Genomic DNA, 17,198 nt, shown 5'->3' on the forward strand with positions numbered 1-17,198 from the left:
TGAGCCTGCAGACACAGGTGTGGAAAGCCCAGTGGCCACTTGCCAGAGCTGCACCGACCCGGGACCAGGCGGCACTGGGTGTGTCCAGGCTCCTAGACGCCCAGCCCCTCGAAGCTCCCAGGGGCGTGCGGCAGCGACTGCCCCCCAGCCCAGGAGATGGCCTCCTCTTGTTAGCTCGAAGAATGAAGGTTCCCTCAGGTCAGTCCTGAATCCCCGCCCAGCCTGGTCTTGAGCATCACGTGCCCCTGCCCGCTCTCTCTGTAGCCTCTCCACCCGGGGCCGTGTCTCCCCACAGCACCACTCATGCTGGGCTCAGGCTCCACTCACCCCCCCACCCCCCCACCCCCCGCCGCCAGACACCAGGGCATCAGGTCCTTGCTCTGTTACCTTCTCGGACCCCTTGGAGCTGGCGACTACACTCAGCGATGGCCCTGATCTTCCTGGGAAGAGCAGCCACTTTCCCTTCATGGACTCCAGACAAACCACCTTCTGGGCGCGTGGCCCCTGAGTGGGCTTGTGTGCTGGGGTGAGCGGCAGGCGGAGGGAGGCCTGGTTCTGCCCCCACTCCCTGTGTCCAGGCCCTGCCCAGGCTGACCTGGACAAAGGCATCTCCATCCCATGCCCTGTGGTCATCACCCCAGACCTGGGATGGGTCTTTCCAGACCTTGGAGCCACTGACCTTGATGTGCCTGTCGGGCCAGCCTGGCTGGCCAGTGGAGCAGAAGCCCCTGGGTCCTGGAACCATCTGCCAGCCGCTGGTGGCAGGGCCAGAGCAGGTGCTGAGGGAGGTGAGGCGCCCAGGTGGGGTGTGTCTCAGTATGTTCTCGTTTAGAGGCTGCAGCTATGGGCACGGGGCTCCCACCTGAAATTCCAAGTGAGGTTCCTGGAGCCCTGGCTCTGCATCAGCGCTGCTGGACGCCTCTCTCGAATTCCCTGAGCTTACTCCTGTTTGTCTTGGTCTTGAGGACTTGGGTCTGGGGACACATGGCCGCCATCAGGCTGAGGAGGCCCAGGAGATGCCCACTGCTGTCCTCCATCCGCGGCCCACCCTTGGCTGGCCTCATGCGAATGGGGACGGACAGGCCAGCCTGATGCCTCCTTCTCCCCCTGAGCTGGGTGGGGGACGGACCGCAGAACAACATGGGCTCCGGCCACGGGGAAGGCGTCTCGGGCAGCGGCTCTGTCCTCCGCCCACACCCACGGACCCACACCTGCCCTCCGTGCAGCCCGTGAGCCTCAGGCCTTTGTGGTGTGGGGTCTTGGTTCCACTTGCGGTTCGGGGTCTCTCTCCCTGGCTGTTCCTCTGTCCAGTGGGGGGACCCTGGACAAGGTCCCCAGGAGGTAGCTCTCAGGTCTAGCACTGGCCTCCACCTCGTGTCTGTGCCCAGGTACTGTACCAGGAGGGGCCGCAGACACCTCTAAATCTGGGACCCTGAATGCAAGGGTGTCGTGTGACCAGGGGCATGTCCCCGTCGGGCCTCCACTGGGTCTCTGATTCTTGGTTTCCCGGCCCCCTGGCTCCCCCAACAGTGACCGCACCCCAGGGGGGTGAGACCATCCACTCACGTCTTGCGTGCCAGGCCCTCACCTGGAACCCAGGCCCCCCGACACCGGTCCCCTTGGGTCCCTTCACGTGCACAACCCTGCCCCATGTCACTTTCCCGGGGAGGTCGCCCCGACCACCAGGTCCCTCTCAGCCTTTAGGACCACTTATAGGACCATCTCTGTCTCTTTTCTCTGTCTCCCTGTAGCGTGGATGTGTGTGTGTGTGTGCCCAGTGCTCCGCAGCACGGAGCCGGGAAGCACTCGGCACCCGTCTGCTGATGAAGGGACGTGTTGAGGTTGTGGAGCGGGAATGTGCTGGGCTGGGGGCCCTGTTCTCTGTTCAGACCCCGGGGAAACTGCCGGTGGCCCACCGGTGAGATCCAAGGGTGCTCACGTGCTCCTAAGCAGGGCAGGGCTGGAACCTGCTGCTCCCCATCCCAGGGACACCCCTAGCCCAGGGTTTGCTGGAGCATCTCTCGGGGACAGCCGTGACTGGGAGCTGCTCTGACCTGCCTCCCTGTGCCACGCAGCCCCCTTCCACTCTGCTGTGGCTGTCCCTGGGCTAGTGGCTGGCCGACCAGCTGTCTCCCTGGGTGTCGGGAGGGGATGTCCCTCTCTTTTAACCCCTTTGGGGCCTGTCGTCCCCCTCAGGGAGGCATGGCAGCTGCCTGGCCACCCCTGGTTCCTTTTCCCCGTGCTTCTCACACTGACGGCTGTCCAGCTCCTGCACCAAGAGGCCCTTTCTCCCAGGGAGCCCCCTTCTCAGCAACCCCCCGGCCCGGCTCCAGGCCAGGTGGCAATGGGAGGGGCTCGGTGAACCCAGGCCCTGTAGCGAGGCATCAGCTCCTTGGCTCCTGGGGGACACTGCTCTGATGGCAGAGTACTGTCTCCAAGTGCTGACCTCAGATGGGGAGGGCTCAGGGGCTCCTGGGCTCTCAGGTCAGGCCCCTCCTCCCCACACTGGCCCCATGGAGGGCTGGGCTAGGGGCTTTGGGCTCTCTTGCCCAGGACCTGAGCCCCTCCTTGCTCAGGGGCCGGAGCCATCCTGCTTCAGGGGAACTTCGATGCGGGGACCGTGCCCAGCAGATCCTGCTGAAGGGGCTGGTCTTCTCCAGTGTGGTCTCCACCGGTCACTCTACTGCTGTCCTGTGGTGGCGGCTGCTGAGCCCATGGCACAGCCCTCCAGCAGCCCGAGTTTGCTCACGGGAGCCAGTTTTATCACGTCTGTCGAAAGTACGTTGGGCAATGAAGCTGCTATCTTAATAAAGCGACCAAGCAGGGGGTATGAAGCTGAAGCCCGCATAGAGGCCTGGGGCCCCAGCTCCGCCCACCGCCCCCCAGTCTGCGGGTTCCTTCAGCTCCGCCTCTCCCCTCTGGGCCAGTGGGGACGGCGCCAAGCTGCGCCTGTTTCCAAACCCTCTCCCAGGAGCAAGCAGGGAAAGAAAGGAGGACCATGTGTGTCCCCTAAGGCGGCCAGTCTCCCCGGCACCCTACCAGCCGCTGCAGCCTCGGGGGGCCCTCCTGTGCAGCTGGGAGCTGGAGACCCATAGGTTCCGGCGCGTGGGTTCTCCCGGCCCATGGGCTCCCACCGCCCGCACTCTGCGCCGGCCGGCTCCGCGGCGCTGTTCTGCGTCAGACTCTGCTCTCCGTCTGGAAGGTCAAAGCAAACATTCTGCTGGGGCGGAGCAGATGTGAACTTTTCCTCTGGGTCTGGCGACAGAGCACCGGGTCCGGTCTGACTTCCAGGCTCCCCGCTCAGCAAAGGGACCGGAGAGCAGGACACTTTTTGCGGGCTGGCGGGGAAGCACCTGACCTCGGTCACTGGGGTAAGCTGAAGACGCCCCTGACCTTCGACCTCCCGAGGGCATGCGGGGAAAGGGAGTCATGAGGGAAGGACACCGGGCTGTGGCTTTGCTCTGGAGTCAGGGGAGGGGAGCCCCGGGAGCCCCGTCTGGCCAGCACCAGGCTGCAGGCCCCGAGTCTGAGGACACCTCTCCACGTGTGGGGGTGCAGAGCCCAGAGAGGGCAGAGCGGTCTGCCAGCCAAGCCGGAGTGCGGACAGGACAGGACCTGGCTTCCGCAGGCGGGAGGGCCGCCCCAACCTGGGGAGCCGTGGGCACAGCAGGGGTGGGGACCGAATCTGGGCTGGGGGGCAAGGCAGGGCAGTTAGTGGAGGCGGTTGCTGGGGAGGTGTGCTGTCCCCGGGGAGGGGTGCCCCTAGAGCAGGCCCTGCCTCTTGGGCACGGCCCAGCTTCCGACGAGGCAGGCGTGTTTCCCCCTTGCTGGGGTGCAGGAAGGGGCAGACCCAGCACGGGCCGTGGGCGCTGGGGCTCGCACGGGGCGCTGACCCCACAGGCCCTTGGGTGGGCTGCGAGGGGCGCTCTCTGTGTAGCAGGAGCAGCGGCGTTGGGAGCTGCCGATGTGCTTTGCCTCGCTCGGCCCAGCGGCAGGCTAGCAGGCTTCCCAGCCTCGTCTCTGGCTTTTCTAAGGTGCTGTTTGGACTCAGCCCGCACCCAGACCTGAGCAGTCCGGCTGGGACAAAAGCAGCTAGGGGTGCACTGAGCTGCGTGGGGCCCCCAAAAAGGCCTTGAACATGCGCCGGCGCTCCTCTTGGCCTCTCCTTGGACTCGGGGCCGCACACGCTCATGGCACCTCAGTGGGGCCAGAGATGTCCTTGAACCTTCGGAGTGAGTCCTTGGAGGGGACTCCCCGAGTGGAAGGACTAGGGGCCAGTGCCCAGAGAGACCCCTCAGCCTCAGGCCTCCCCTGTTCCCCAGGACCATGGTTGGGGTCTCAGGGCTGTGACCATACGGTGCCCTCTCTGTTCCTGTAACTGTGGCTGGCAAGGACACCTGGCCTTCTGAGTGACCCCAGTGACCTTGGCCAAACTAGCCAGGCTATGGGCAGCACGTTTTCCACCAGCCACCAGGCAACCCAGGGCCCAGGATCCCCCATTTGCAGAAATTTGAGGCCTTGCCTGGTGGCTGCCGGACAGAAAACGTCTGACGCAGGGCCGGAGGGCAGCTTCTTGCCACGGCCTTGACCCAGGAGAGGAAGTGAATGCTGGGGTGCGCCCAACGTGAGAGGCAGCTCTGTCTGAGCCATGGTGGGGGGCAGGCCCCAGAGCCTGCTGGGCAGACAGGAGGCCCTCCCTCCAGCAGAGGCTCTCTGTGTCCAGGGCTCGGCTCGGCGTGGAGTGAGGTGCCCGGCGCAGTCTCGGATCCTGGTCCCTCAGAGGCCCTTACCCGGCAGGGGCTCCCCTTCCATCCCCAGGTCAGAGCCCTTTGAAGCAAGGACCCTGGGGTGGCTGGAGCAGGGCTGAGGCCCGAGTCCTTCCCTGGGCCTGGAGCCGCACCTGGGAGCGGGCCGAGTCCCGGGACGGACACAGGACCCGTGGCCGAGTCACGGCGGAGGAGCCTGTCGTGGGCAGGGCTGAGCAGAGCTCGGTCCTCTCTCCCTCCCTCCGCAAACACGTCTGCTGCTGGTCAGCCAGTTGCACTGGGGCTGGACACACAGATGCCCCGGACGCCGCGCATCTGGTGGGGCCCATCCAGGTGAGCCCGTGAGCCGGGAGGCAGGAGCTGGGCGCTGCTGGGATGGATGTGAGATGCCCATGGGGGCCTGACGCAGACTGATCTGGAAGCAACGAGGGGAAGGGGACCCAGCCCAGGGAGTGGAGGCTCGGCAGGGCTGCGGCGTGGGGACGGAGCGCGTGGCCCAGCCAGAGCCCTGGGAGTGCGGGGCAGGGGAGGAGGCCGCTGCTGGAGCCGGCAGGGTCCCAGCACACCCAGGAGAGGCCCGTGGCTGTCCAGACGCTGTCCAGAGAGGCTCAGACAGCAGGACTGAGGTCTTCTGGTCCAGCCTTAACGGGGAAGAAGGAGGGAACCGCCTGTTCCTCCAGGAGAGGCGGGGACCCAGTGAGGAGGGAGCGGTCAGGGGGTGGGCAGTGAGAGGCAGGAACGGAGAGACGGTGTGGGCTCCCTCTGGTTCTCCGGACCAGGAACGGACGGGAGTGACAGCCCAGGTGCCAAGCTGGGACGCAGGAGCCCGCCTGCTGCATTTGAAGCAAACACACAAAGCTCCAGAGGGCTTGGCCGGCAGGTGGCATGTCCTCCCTGACTGACCACCCCGAGGCTCCTGAGTTCTCACGTGGGCTGCCTCCGCTCTCTCTTTCCCGAAGCCGTCTCAGTTTCTCTTAGTTGAAATACAATACACAGAACATCAAATTTACCATTCAAAGTGTGCATGTAGTGGATTTCGGTGTATCACAGGGCTGTGCTGCCGTCCCTCCCGGTCCTCGAACTCCAGAAGACTGTTGCCGGCCCGTCCTGGTAAGAAGGCCCGTCCCTGTTAGCTGTCATTCCCTTTCCCCCTCCGTCCCTGGCCCCCAGCCCCCAGCCCCCGCTAACCTACTGCTAGCTCCGTGGGTTGGGCTGTTCCGCAGACCACCGGTCAGTGGAAGCAGACGCGCTGTGTCTTTGCGTCTGACCCCTTTCCCTCCGCCTGCGGCTTCCCGGGCCTCAGCCGTGCTGCAGCAGGACAGCACGCTGTTCATCCGAGGCTGCCACTCTCCACTGTGTGGTTTGTCCCTCCCTCCGGCGTTGGACAGCTGGATTGATCCCCCTGTTTGGCCATCGTGGGGAATGTGCCATCTTGTATTATAAGTAACATTGCGGGATGACACATTTTGGGGCCCAGGAGGCTGTGTCCTAGCAGAAGCATCTGTGTCCTCTACTCACACAGACCACAGACCCACCCTGGCGGCTTCGTAGCTGCCCTCTGGCCAGGCCCAGCCTGCCGACCTGACTCTGTGCCTGGGAAGGAGGGGCTCCCTGGACCTGTGCTGGGGCCAACTTGCTTGTTTTTAAATTGTGGGCAACATATGGATAGAACAACAACCACAAAAACCCCAGACACTTGGGGTCGAACAAAGCGCCCTGCTACCTTGCTTAGCCAAAGCCCTGCCTTTGACCTCCGAGAGGCAGCATCTGCCCTTCCCAGCTGAGCCCCCTGAGTTTAAGGTTCTGTCCGAGGGCCATGTGTATGGTAAGGGCAGAGCTAGAGTTGCAGGGAGCCTTAGGACTTCTGCTCTTCTTCCGATCCAGCCCTAACTCAGACGCTTGATGGCCATGGGCTAGGAAACGGTGCGACCACCAAGGGACAGGACAGCCAGCTGCTGGGAGGAACCATCCCGATGAGGCGGCACCCTGCCTCTTGCGTCGCAGCCCTCCACGTTCTGGTCTCAAGGGCTGGGGGCGAAGGCTTGCTTTCCAGACTCTGTCCCCGCGAACACACGTGGGTGGGGGGCCCCCAGGTTATCCAAGAACCCGGGGTGGGGTCATGTCTATACTCAGCTCTCCCACCAGACTGGGCTCAGGGGTGCACAAGGGCTGATGGATTTAGATGCTTTCAGGACTGGGGAGACCCCGGTCTGGCTGGAAGGGCAGGCAAGAGGCCCTCAGTGTCCCTGGGTGGGCCCGGGGAGCCGAGGGGCCGCAGCCACCCAGACTCCAGCTAGCAGCCTGGTGACCGCCTGCTCAGCCGCTTGCCTGCCTTCCTGCCTCCTTTCCCTGCTCAGGGTTCTCTCCTCTCTCCCTCCCTCTGCTTTCCTTTCCAGCCACCAGCAGTGGCCAGGATGCCCGGGGCCGGGGTCAGTGCCTGCCTGTGGGAGGGGCGAACGCGCCCCAAAGGCAGCCGCCCGCACCCTCTCTCCCTGACTCCTCCCGCTCCCAGCGGCTTCGGCTTCGGCAAACCGTCGCTGTCCCATGGTGAGGGGCGGTGAGGGACCAGGAACACGGCGCAGAGGGACTGCGGCGACGAGGTGGTCCCTGTCGGGAGCTGAGCAGCCCACAGGGAAGTGAGCCTCATGGTCCCTGGGAAGCTTCCAGAGTACCAGGGCAGGGCACAGAGTTGGGAAGAAGCAGCCCAGGTGGGCCAGGAAAGCTGCGCCCTCTCTGGGGTCCCTGAGGTCTGAGGGGCCTGAACCGAGCCGGCTGCAGGCCAGGGGGTCGCTCAGGCTGACATGCCTGTCCTGGGCCGTTGCTGGGTTATGAGTGCAATGTTGCCTGTGTCACCAACAAGGCCCCAAGGACAACTGAGCACTGCCCGGAGGGTCCCTGACTACGGATGGGGGCGCTCAGTGAGCAGCCTTGACCCTTGACCTGTGACAGGGGAGGGGTGGGAGTGTCCCAGAAGGGCAAGGACGGGGAGGGTCACCTTCCCTGGAGAGGGGTGCAAGCACCTCGCTCCCCCACCCCCCAAGCCCCGCCAGTGGCTGTGCTGTGTGGACCCCAACGCCTCCCCAGCTCCCTCTCCCTGTCCAGACCCCTCTTCCTGGTGCTGGACACCCAGTGACTTGCCCCGAGTCAGGGTGGAGTGGGCGGGCCCAGGCCCAAGGAAGGCGGGCAGGACCGAGGTGCCCCCAGGATCCGCCACTCCCACGCCCAGAGGAGCAGGGGGCCTGCAGAACTGGGTGGGCAAACACCGGAACCCTGGGGGCTGGGAGGTCGGGGCATCACGCTCACCCGAGACCCCAGGGATCTGCGGGAACCCTGCCCGTGGCACTTAAGGGTTAGGAGCAAACAGGCCTTGGAGAAGAGTCGTGGGCTAGGGAAGCCGAGTTAGTGTGCGACACGGGATGGTCCGCTTGAGCCCCCACCTCCCACTCCCGCACTCCCCCGACTTCCCCAGGCCGGTCTGAGCGGGGCCTGGGCTCAGCAGGGTCCCCCCACCCCAGGCCAGGTGTGAGTGTGTGTGTGAGAGAGAGGGGGGCGGGCAGCGAAAAGTCCTCAGTCTCCCTTTGGCCCCGGTGGGATGAAGTCTGGGTCCAGGACCAGCGCACCCACCCAGACCCGGGTAAGTGTGACTGCAGGAAGTGGGGGGGGTCCCCAAATGCTACAGGACCCCAGTGCGAGTGGCTATGCAGCTGGGAGGGCTCTGGGCCGCAGACCTCCGGCGCCCTTGGCCCCAGCTGTCAGGGGGTTCCCACCCAGCTCCGGCAGGAGGGTCACCCTCTGGCTCTGACTGTGACGCACCCCCCACCCCGGGCATGGGAGTGAGACTCCCCCCACCACACCCTTGGGCACAGGTCACAGGAGCAAAGAGCCCTGGAGTCTCCCAGGGGCTGAGCCGAGGGGCTTCCCTTGGAGTCGCTTTTTGCCCCTCCCTCCTTCCTGGCACCTTGCCAGTGGAAACCATGCCCAAGCCCCATTAGCGGCTGCCCACCAGAAGAAGGAACCAAAGCCTGGAGGCCAGAGGCTTCTGCCCCTCTCCTCCCCGGCCACACTGGCTTCAGAAGACTGGGTGTTGGTGAGGGCTGGGTGTCCATCTGGTGGTGGGAGGGCCGCAGGGCGAGCAGGGAGGGGTGAGCCCCTCAAAGGACTAGTTGTGAAAATCTAATTTATACGGCACCTGGGCGGCTCAGCTGATTCTGTGGCCGGGGTCATGGTCTCAGGGTCCTGGGATGGAGCCCCGAGCCCAGTAACTCCCCCCACCCAGCCCAGTGGGCCCTGAAGCCCCCAGCACCGAGGCTCCAGGAGTCTGGCTTCTCCCTGTCGCTCTCCCCAAGCCCCTGTTTGTGTGATTGCTCTTTCTGTCTCTCTCAAATAAAATATATATATATTTAAAGATTTGATTTATTTGACAGACAGAGATCACAAGTAGGCAGAGAGGCAGGCAGAGAGAGAGGAGGAAGCAGGCTCCCTGCCCTGAGATCATGACCTGAGCAGAAGGTAGAGGCTTTAACCCACTGAGCCACCCAGCCTCCCTCAAATTAAAAAAAATATATATATTGGGGAACCTGAGTGGCTCAGTGGGTTAAGGCCTCTGCCTTCAGCTCAGGTCATGATCCTGGGGTCCTGGGATCGAGCCCCACATGGGGAATCCCTGCTCTGCGGGGAGCCTGCTTCCTCCTCTCTCTCTGCCTGCCTCTGCCTGCTTGGGATCTCTGCCTGTCAAATGAATAAATGAAATCTTAAAAAAAAAAAAAAAAAAAACTTTAAAAAAAATAAAGAAAAGAAAATCTTAATCCTCCAAAAAAGGGACAGTTCTGGACGTGTGTGTCCCTCGACGTCCTGTCATTTCCGTCAGCCGGGCATGTGGCCTTGTCCCACAGGACTCTGTCCTCACAGGGCAGACCACTCTCTCCACGCTTTTCTGGGGACGCGGCCGGGTTGGGTTCCAGAGCGGTCTGCAGCGAGTGCCGGTGTCACCAGCTCCGCCCGCTTCCAGAGCTCCGCGGGCCCTGGGTTGCCTGGGTTGCCAGGAATCGCCGGACAGGGTCTGTTCACTTGAGTGTCCTCAGCCGCGAGTGTGAACAGCCGTTTGTGAAGTGACCACAGCTGAGCCCGGAGCCCAGCCTTCGGGGACACACCCTTGGCTCAAGGGGAAGGAGGTCTTGGGAAGCGGAAAGGGCCCGGACGGACACAGATGGCTACTCCGGTGGGTTCTGAGTAGAACTGGGGAAGGAGCCAGTGACGGGGTGTGGGGGGGCTTTGGGAAACGGTGTTGCGGGGTGCAGCTCCCAGGCCGCTTGGCCTGAGAGGGCGGGGAGGTGACCTGAGCCTCCTGGGGCTGTTTGGGGAGGCCACCCAGCAACTGGGACCTTCTCTTGAAGGGTGCAGCGGGCCCCACGGGTCCAGAGGATGCCCTCCCACCCCTGCCCCTGGCCAGACCTGTTCCAGTGACGCCAGCCCGGAGCCACAGAAGCACCGCCAGTCTTTCCCATCCCGTCTTCCAGCTGGAGGGCCCGGCCCAGCAGCCGCAAGCCTGGTGGGTCTGGCAAAGTCGCGTCGTAGGCACCCAGCGTCGCTTTCAGACAGATTCAAGAGCCCCGGATCTCCAGGCCCCGGAGTTCCAGCCCAAATCTGCTCTCGGAAGGGCTATGCCTCTTGCCCCCGCCCACCCATCCCCTTCCACAGGGGGGACTTCCCCAATTTGCTTCCTGTTTTCGGTTTCCCACTACTTGGCTTCATCGGAGACGCCTCTAGAAAGCATTGGGTACAAACTTCCTTCTGTCTGGGGAGAGCGCTGAGGGAGGGTCCCGGGCTGTCTGCCAGGCCTCCCCGAGGACGAGGACGAAGAGGACGGTGCGGTGAGGAGCCAGCCGGCCCAGAGTCCGCACTCTTCAGGCGCCCGGGGCCCAGGACAGTGTCTGAGTCACAGCGCTTGACCGCCGTGGAGTAGGTGCCGGCTTCTCCTGGACAAGGGCCCGTCCTTACTACCCATTTGCAGGGCGCCGGTGAGAGAAGGGGGGGCCAGGCCTCCCTAGGGGGAGCCCGGGGAAGCCAAGCTTTCCACTTGTGTGCTCCAGAGCTGCCGCCCTTGGGTGCTGGTGCCACTGGAAGGGGGTGGCTTGGGGGACGGCCTGCAGCAGGGCTTGCCGGCAGGAAGGTGGACACTGGGGCCTTGTGCGAAGGCTCCAGCCCCATGCTGAGCTGGGCTGGGCTGGGGGGTGTGTCCCCCCATCAGCACTACGTGGGTGCCTCCCTCCCAGGGACCAGATAGAGCAGGTGGGGACGGGGCCCCTGTCGAAGCAGGGAGTGGGCGGACGGGCTCCTTCCTCTGCACTTCCCGGAGCAGGTCACCGGTGGTCCTGACTCTGCTGCTCCCGCTCACCAGGAGTGGAGGGGTCTCCCTTGGCGATGGCCTGGCCAAGCGGCATCGCAGCCCCCAGTGTGCCCAGCGTGCCCAGGACGCTCTCCGTCAAACTAGCTACCACGTGGGTGTGCAGGGTTGCAGTGGGCAGAGCTTCCGGGCAGGGTCACCTTAGCTGGCCACGGGCATGGGGAGCGTCTCAGCCGTGAGTCCTGGGGAGACGGCGCTCGGTGACCCTCCTCTGATGCGGCAGGCAGAGCTCCAGTGGCTGAGCAGCAGCTCAGAGCTCTGATCACGAATCAGAGCAGCGGGAAGTGACGTGTGGCTCTGGAGCCACAGGAGAGAGTTCTAGTGCGTTCCGGAGAGTGAGACAGCCTTCCGTGCAGCACACATTACGGAGGAGCACTGACTCGGTCGGCTTGGGCTCTGGAACACAGCACACAGTCTGGGGGCTTCGAGAACAGACGGTCATTTCCCACAGCCTGGAGACCGGGGCTCTGGGATTGGGGCGCCATTGCGCTCAGGGTCTGGGGCGGCCACCTGCGGGCTTGTGCCCAGGGCCTGCCCCTGCGTCCTCATGGCTGGAGGGGTGAGGGCGCTCACCCTGTCCGTGGGACTCCACCCTCTGCCCTCATCACCTACCAATAGCATCACCAGGGGTTCACGGCTTCCACACGTGAGTCCGGGGACACCAACATCCAGTCCACAGCAGCCCCTCCCGACCAGTAACCACATGAGCCGCCGCTGAAGAGACAGAGAGGACGGGACGGTGCAGCCACCGTGCGCCCCAGACCTTTCAAAGCCGATGTGCGGAAATCAAGGAAGCCCCCGCAGATGAGAACAGCAAGGCTGAGTTCTCAGAGTTTACCGATTGGGGGTCCCATGCCACGTGTGTGTGTGTGTGTGTGTGTGTGTGTGTGTGTGTGTGCGTGGCAGAGACCGAGGGCAAGCAGGGGATGGGAGGTGTCCTGGTGGGAAGGGGGCTCAGGTGTCCTGATGGAGAAGCGGGACAGGGAGCTGGAAGACAGGTCTCCTGACGTTGGTCAAGGGAGCATGCTGGCTTTCTCCAGTGGGTCCTGAGTGGGTGGGAAAACTCACTGTCATGGACCATTTCCTGGCAGGTTTGGCAAGTGGTTCGGGCGGTCGGTGGCTGAGCTGGTGGCCGCAGACCGTGGACCAAAGTCCTGTCTTGACGGGTGGCCTGCGGTCGTCCGCCCGCCGGGTCAGTCTGTCTCCATCTCTTGCAGTCCGAGGGCGGACCTTCTCCGGAGACCAGAGGCAGCTCCCCGGGGGTGGATTCCCAGGTGGCGTCCATGGATCCTGGCCCTGGGGACGAGGGCGCGGCGCTGGCCATCTCCCCTCTGCGGTCGGGTGAGAAGTTCCACCTGTTTGTGAGCTACAGCAGCGTGGACGCTGTGTGGACGCGCGGGCTCATCGGCCGGCTGGAGGCCGACCTCCCGGGGCTGCGGGTCTGCCTGCACGAGCGGGACTTCACCCCGGGCCGGAATGTCCTGGAGAACATGGCCGAGTGCATCCAGCAGAGCCAGAAAGTGCTGCTGGTGCTGAGCCAGGACTTCGTGCGGAGCCGGTGGTGCCTCCTGGAGGCCGACCTGTCTCTCTTCGGCTACTGCCTGGAGAGGAAGCCGGTCATCCCCGTCCTGCTGCGGCCCTGCCAGGTCCCGCTGCACCTCAGCCACCTGACCTACCTGGAGGCCACGGACAGCCGCTTCTACCGCAAGCTGGGGCAGCTGCTGTGCAACGCCAGCCACCGCCTGGAGTGCGCCCTGCCCGCCCGGCGCCCGGCGCCCGCCCTCTACAGTGGGAAGGCCCTGCTGAGCCTAAGCTGCATCAACAGGGACAGCCTGCCCTCGTGGAAGGTGGGGTCCTTCAGCACCCTCGTCATCCCTGACCCCCTGAAGGAGGTGCTAGAGGACCCCGAGGTCTACAGGCACGCCCTGGGCATCCTGAACGGCGTGCGGTCCCCCAGGTCCTGCCTCCGCTACGTGGGCTGCAGGGTCCCGCTGGGCGTCTTCCTGATCATCCTCTCCTTGACGGCGTTCGTTCTCCCCGTCGTTCTGGGGCTGCAGAGAAGCCCGCCGGCCGAGCGCTTCTACCTAGTGTCCGCCACGGGCTTTTTCTGCCCTCTGCTCATCGTCCTGGGCGTGAACGCCCTGTGCTGGTTCCGGAGGTTCTCTCGGGAGAAGATGCGGGAGCTGGCGCTCCGGGTGGGCGAGGCCAACGTGCTGCTGGCGCCCCACTCGCTGCTGATGGGCTGCGACACCATGAACAAGCTCTACTTCGTGTACGTGCTGCTGGAGGACTGCCGCCGGGTCTTCCTGCGGGCCCCCGACGGCGAGGCCCTGTTCCGAGAGGCCCTGCTGCGCTTCTCTTCCAGCTACACTTGCTGCGTGGCCCACGCGCACTTCCCCGCCTGGGAGGACGCCCAGGGGACTCCGGGCCACCTGGAGCTGGGCCTGTGCTTCTGCCAGTTCGTGTCTCTGCAGCTGAAGACACCCCAGGGTCTTGGGGTTAACCCCGTGTGATGGCAGGAGGGGCTCCCGGGCCGTGGCTGTGGACGTGGCCTCCCCGAGGCCCAGGTGGCGCACACAGGACCTCACATCTGGTCAGGACACTCGCCCTGCAGCCCTCACACTGGCCCAAGGGCCCCACGGGCTGCTCTGAAGGCACAGTGACCATGTCAGCCCAGCTGGCCCGACCGTTTGGAAAGGGGCTCTTTGACGAGACTACCTGAGAGCAGGCTGGGGAGGCAGCAGGTCCTCTTAGGGTCTAGCCCGCTCCTCGGGAAGAGCTCGTGCCTGCTGCTGTCGACACGGCAGGTTACCGTCCTGGGGGGACCAGGGCCGACGCGCCGGCTCCCTGTGGCCCTCTCCCTGAGCAGCGTTTACAGACACCTGCCCCTCCTCCCAGGACACGTGGGGGCGCTGGCGGTGTGTGGGGACACCAGGGCGCCGACACACACACTCATGCCTTTGCCCATGCCGTCGACTCTGGGAGCTCGTGGGGGGCCCCCTGCAGCCCCACTGTGGCTGGGAATGAGAAGGCCAGCGTGTGTCCTCAGCACGGACACCCGGTCAGACCCGCGTCTGCTCCTTCCCTGTCTCAGCCTGTCCGCAGCCTCGCTTTCCCAGAGGAGGGTGGCTGTAGCCAGGTGATGCTTTCTCCAACCTTGTCCCCTCACCCAGAAGGCTGGCTTCCCGAGTGCAGACCCACCCTGGGGTTTCTGGTCATCTGCAGACGCTCTCCCCATGAGAACAGAGTGAGGTCTGCAGACAAGAACATGAAACACGTGAGCTGGTTTTGGCTGTGGGGTCGGAGCAGGGGACGCTACGACCCGGCCCCCTCTGCTCTGTGCCCTGGGTGGGGTTGAGACCCTCGCACTCCATGCCCATGCCCATGTAAGAATCAGTTGGGCTCCACAGAGGTCCCTCGGCTCCAGCAGAGAGCTAGGGCCAGACTTTGGAAATGGGGGGTAGCTGGGGCGCTGCCAGAGCCTCGGCTCATCTGTCTCTAAATGTGCAGGTGGCAGGGACTCTCCCGCTACATTTGAAGTCAGTGCCAGGCCCATGTCCCCAGCCCCTTGGTGCCCTTGGGCCCGTGGCCAGGTGCTGCTCTGGCAAGTATTTGGCTTAGGCTGGTTTGCTGACTCGAAATCTCGGGCCCCAGACCACAGCCACGGGGCAGCAAGTCCCTCAGTGACCCCCGAGCAGCCCTTCTGGTCAACCGTGTACCTGCCTGCAGAGACCTTCTCACGGGCCCCTTAGACAGGACCTCACCTCACTCCACCCCACGGAGCTTACCAAACCCTGCTCTTGTCGTTTGAGCTGACCCGTCTGGTCCTAGCTCAGGAGCCCCAGAGCACGCCACCCAGAGACCCTGGGAGCTGTGATCCTGCCTCGTCTGCGTAGGCCATGACCACACTGCCTTGACATGGCCTCTCCGGGCAGGCGCGCACCACCCCCAGGACCCGCCAGCAGCAGACTTCTCTATTTCAACTTCTCTCGTGGAAGTGCAGCAGATCCCGTGGTCTGTTGCTAAACCAAAAGTCCCCACCCAGCAGCCTGGATACACTTAACACGTGTTCGTGGAACATGGAGGCTGGACTGTTCTCGTCTTTCCTGGGCCCAGGACAGCACAGGGAGGAGCCTGGCCAGAGGCAGCTGGCCGGGGGGCAGAGAAGGGAGGGGCTCTGGGCAAGAGGACAGTGTGAGGAAAGGCACAAGGTAGGACCCCAGGTCACAAGAGTAGCTGCCCAGGAGGGTCCCTCGAACCCAGGGCTCACTGGGTGAACTTTGGGTGCCAGAGATTTCTTGGGGGCAGTGCTTGGCACCGGGATCCACTCCAAGGGGTGCCAGCACCTGGTCTCTGAGATGTCCAAAGCAGGGCACCTGGTCTGGGCCCCAGGCTGAGAAAGAGCCTCCCAGGAACAGTGGGGACCCTCCAGCCCCCACAGTAGTGGCATGGGATGAGGACCCAACAGCCCCATCCATACCCACTCTAAGCCAGGGCCAAACCCCCAGAGGGTACCCACGGCTCTCACAGGGTTAGGGTTAGGCTCTGTCTTGGGACGGTCCCTGGGGGCCTGCGAGCCAAGGCCTAGCTGCGGGCAGGGACGCCCCCGCTCCTCGGGCAAGCTGCGTGGTGATGGCGATCGCCCCACCCTACAGCGCTGTGCGGGCCAGAGACAGTAGACAGACAAAAAGAGAGGACAAAGAAGTCCTGTCCCTTCAAAGGCCATGATTTTTAAGGTCATGAAATAACACACTTGTGCACACAATAAAGAGAAAAGGCCTAGGGCACCTGGGTGGCTCAGTGGGTTAAGCCGCTGCCTTCAGCTCAGGTCATGATCTCAGGGTCCTGGGATCGAGTCCCACATCGGACTCTTTGCTCAGCAGGGAGCCTGCTTCCCTCTCTCTCTTTCTGCCTCTCTGTCTACTTGTGATTTCTCTCTGTCAAATAAATAAATAAAATCTTAAAAAAAAAAAAATCCTTTAAAAAAAAAAAAAAAAAGAGAAAAGGCCTAAAGGAACCATTTTGTAGGACTGTTGGTCTTTTACTCTGGCTGCGGGACATCCCAGCGGCTTTCAGATTGTGTGGGCTCAGGAAGGCCAAGGACGCTGAGCCTGGGGGGCCCTTGGCCTCCAGCCCTGAGTCGTCCTCCAGTTCTCTGGTCCGCTCTTGCTGGGATCTTGTGCGGATGGCCCCGCTGGCCTGCGAGACCGGGGGCGGGGCGGGGGCCGTGTCTACTCCGAACACTCGTCCAACCCGGGGCGCCTGGAGGCTCAGTTGGTGAAGCGTTTGCCTTTGGTTCAGGTCAGGAACCGAGGCCCTTGTCAGGTTCCCCACTCAGCAGAGAGTCTGCTTCTCCCTCTGCCCCTCCCCCTGATGAGGGAGCACGGGGCTGGCTGAGGACAAAGCAAAAGCTGGCGCCTTGCACCCCCTCTCCACCTGCCCCCCTCCATACGTGTAGCATCCCTCAGGCAGCCCTAACTGCCATGAACAATAAGCAAATAGTTAACTTGCAGAGCTCACAATCCTGCTAGACAGGAGTCTCCCTTGGCTTACAAATGTCCTAAATCTCACTAACAAAGATGATTGATAGCAGGATTGTGACACCTCACCAAAAAGTCTCCCAACTATCTTAATGTTAATGGCTGGTTAATGGTTAATGGTTAATGGTTAATGGACTCACCCCGTGCCTGCGGCGTGTCCAGGAGAAGGACAGCTGGCCCCAAAGACCACAGTGCCCTGTGCGTGACTGTGCCTGTTTGACCTCGAACCGAGAGCCCAGCATTTCTTCCCCCCCTGAGCAGTTTCTCACATTGTCCCTGAATCTCCTCATCCCGGGGGTCCTGTGTCAGGGAGCCCGTGAACGTGGGACACAGTCTGTTTGTGGAGGAAATGTTGTAGCGTTGGGACATTGTATCTTACGCCGTCAACAACACGGGGTTGCAGGGCAGGGCTCTGGTTTGTGCAAGGGTTTTTATGACAGGTTTCTGTAAAACTGGGGGGAGAGCAAAACTCAAGGGACCCTGAGAAAG

At 63.5% G+C, this 17,198-nt stretch overlaps 1 protein-coding gene across 3 annotated transcripts; it reads left to right on the top strand.

The window, feature by feature from the left end:
- Window positions 1-9,965: 9,965 nt before the first annotated feature.
- On the top strand, window positions 9,966-15,951 carry LOC116573034. Of its 3 annotated transcripts, none has more exons than XM_032312641.1 (2): window positions 9,966-10,783; window positions 12,387-15,951. In XM_032312641.1, the coding sequence occupies exon 2, from the start codon at window positions 12,453-12,455 to the stop codon at window positions 13,680-13,682; it is 1,230 nt and encodes a 409-aa protein (XP_032168532.1). In that variant the 5' UTR covers window positions 9,966-10,783; window positions 12,387-12,452; the 3' UTR covers window positions 13,683-15,951. The 3 variants fall into 3 exon arrangements, with proteins under 3 accessions (XP_032168532.1, XP_032168533.1, XP_032168534.1); XM_032312642.1 differs by having other exon boundaries at window positions 9,966-10,724; XM_032312643.1 differs by having other exon boundaries at window positions 9,966-10,542.
- The last annotated feature ends 1,247 nt before the right edge of the window (window positions 15,952-17,198 follow it).

Source organism: Mustela erminea, chromosome 14, assembly GCF_009829155.1.
Source record: "Mustela erminea isolate mMusErm1 chromosome 14, mMusErm1.Pri, whole genome shotgun sequence".
Taxonomy (NCBI): Eukaryota; Metazoa; Chordata; class Mammalia; order Carnivora; family Mustelidae; genus Mustela; species Mustela erminea.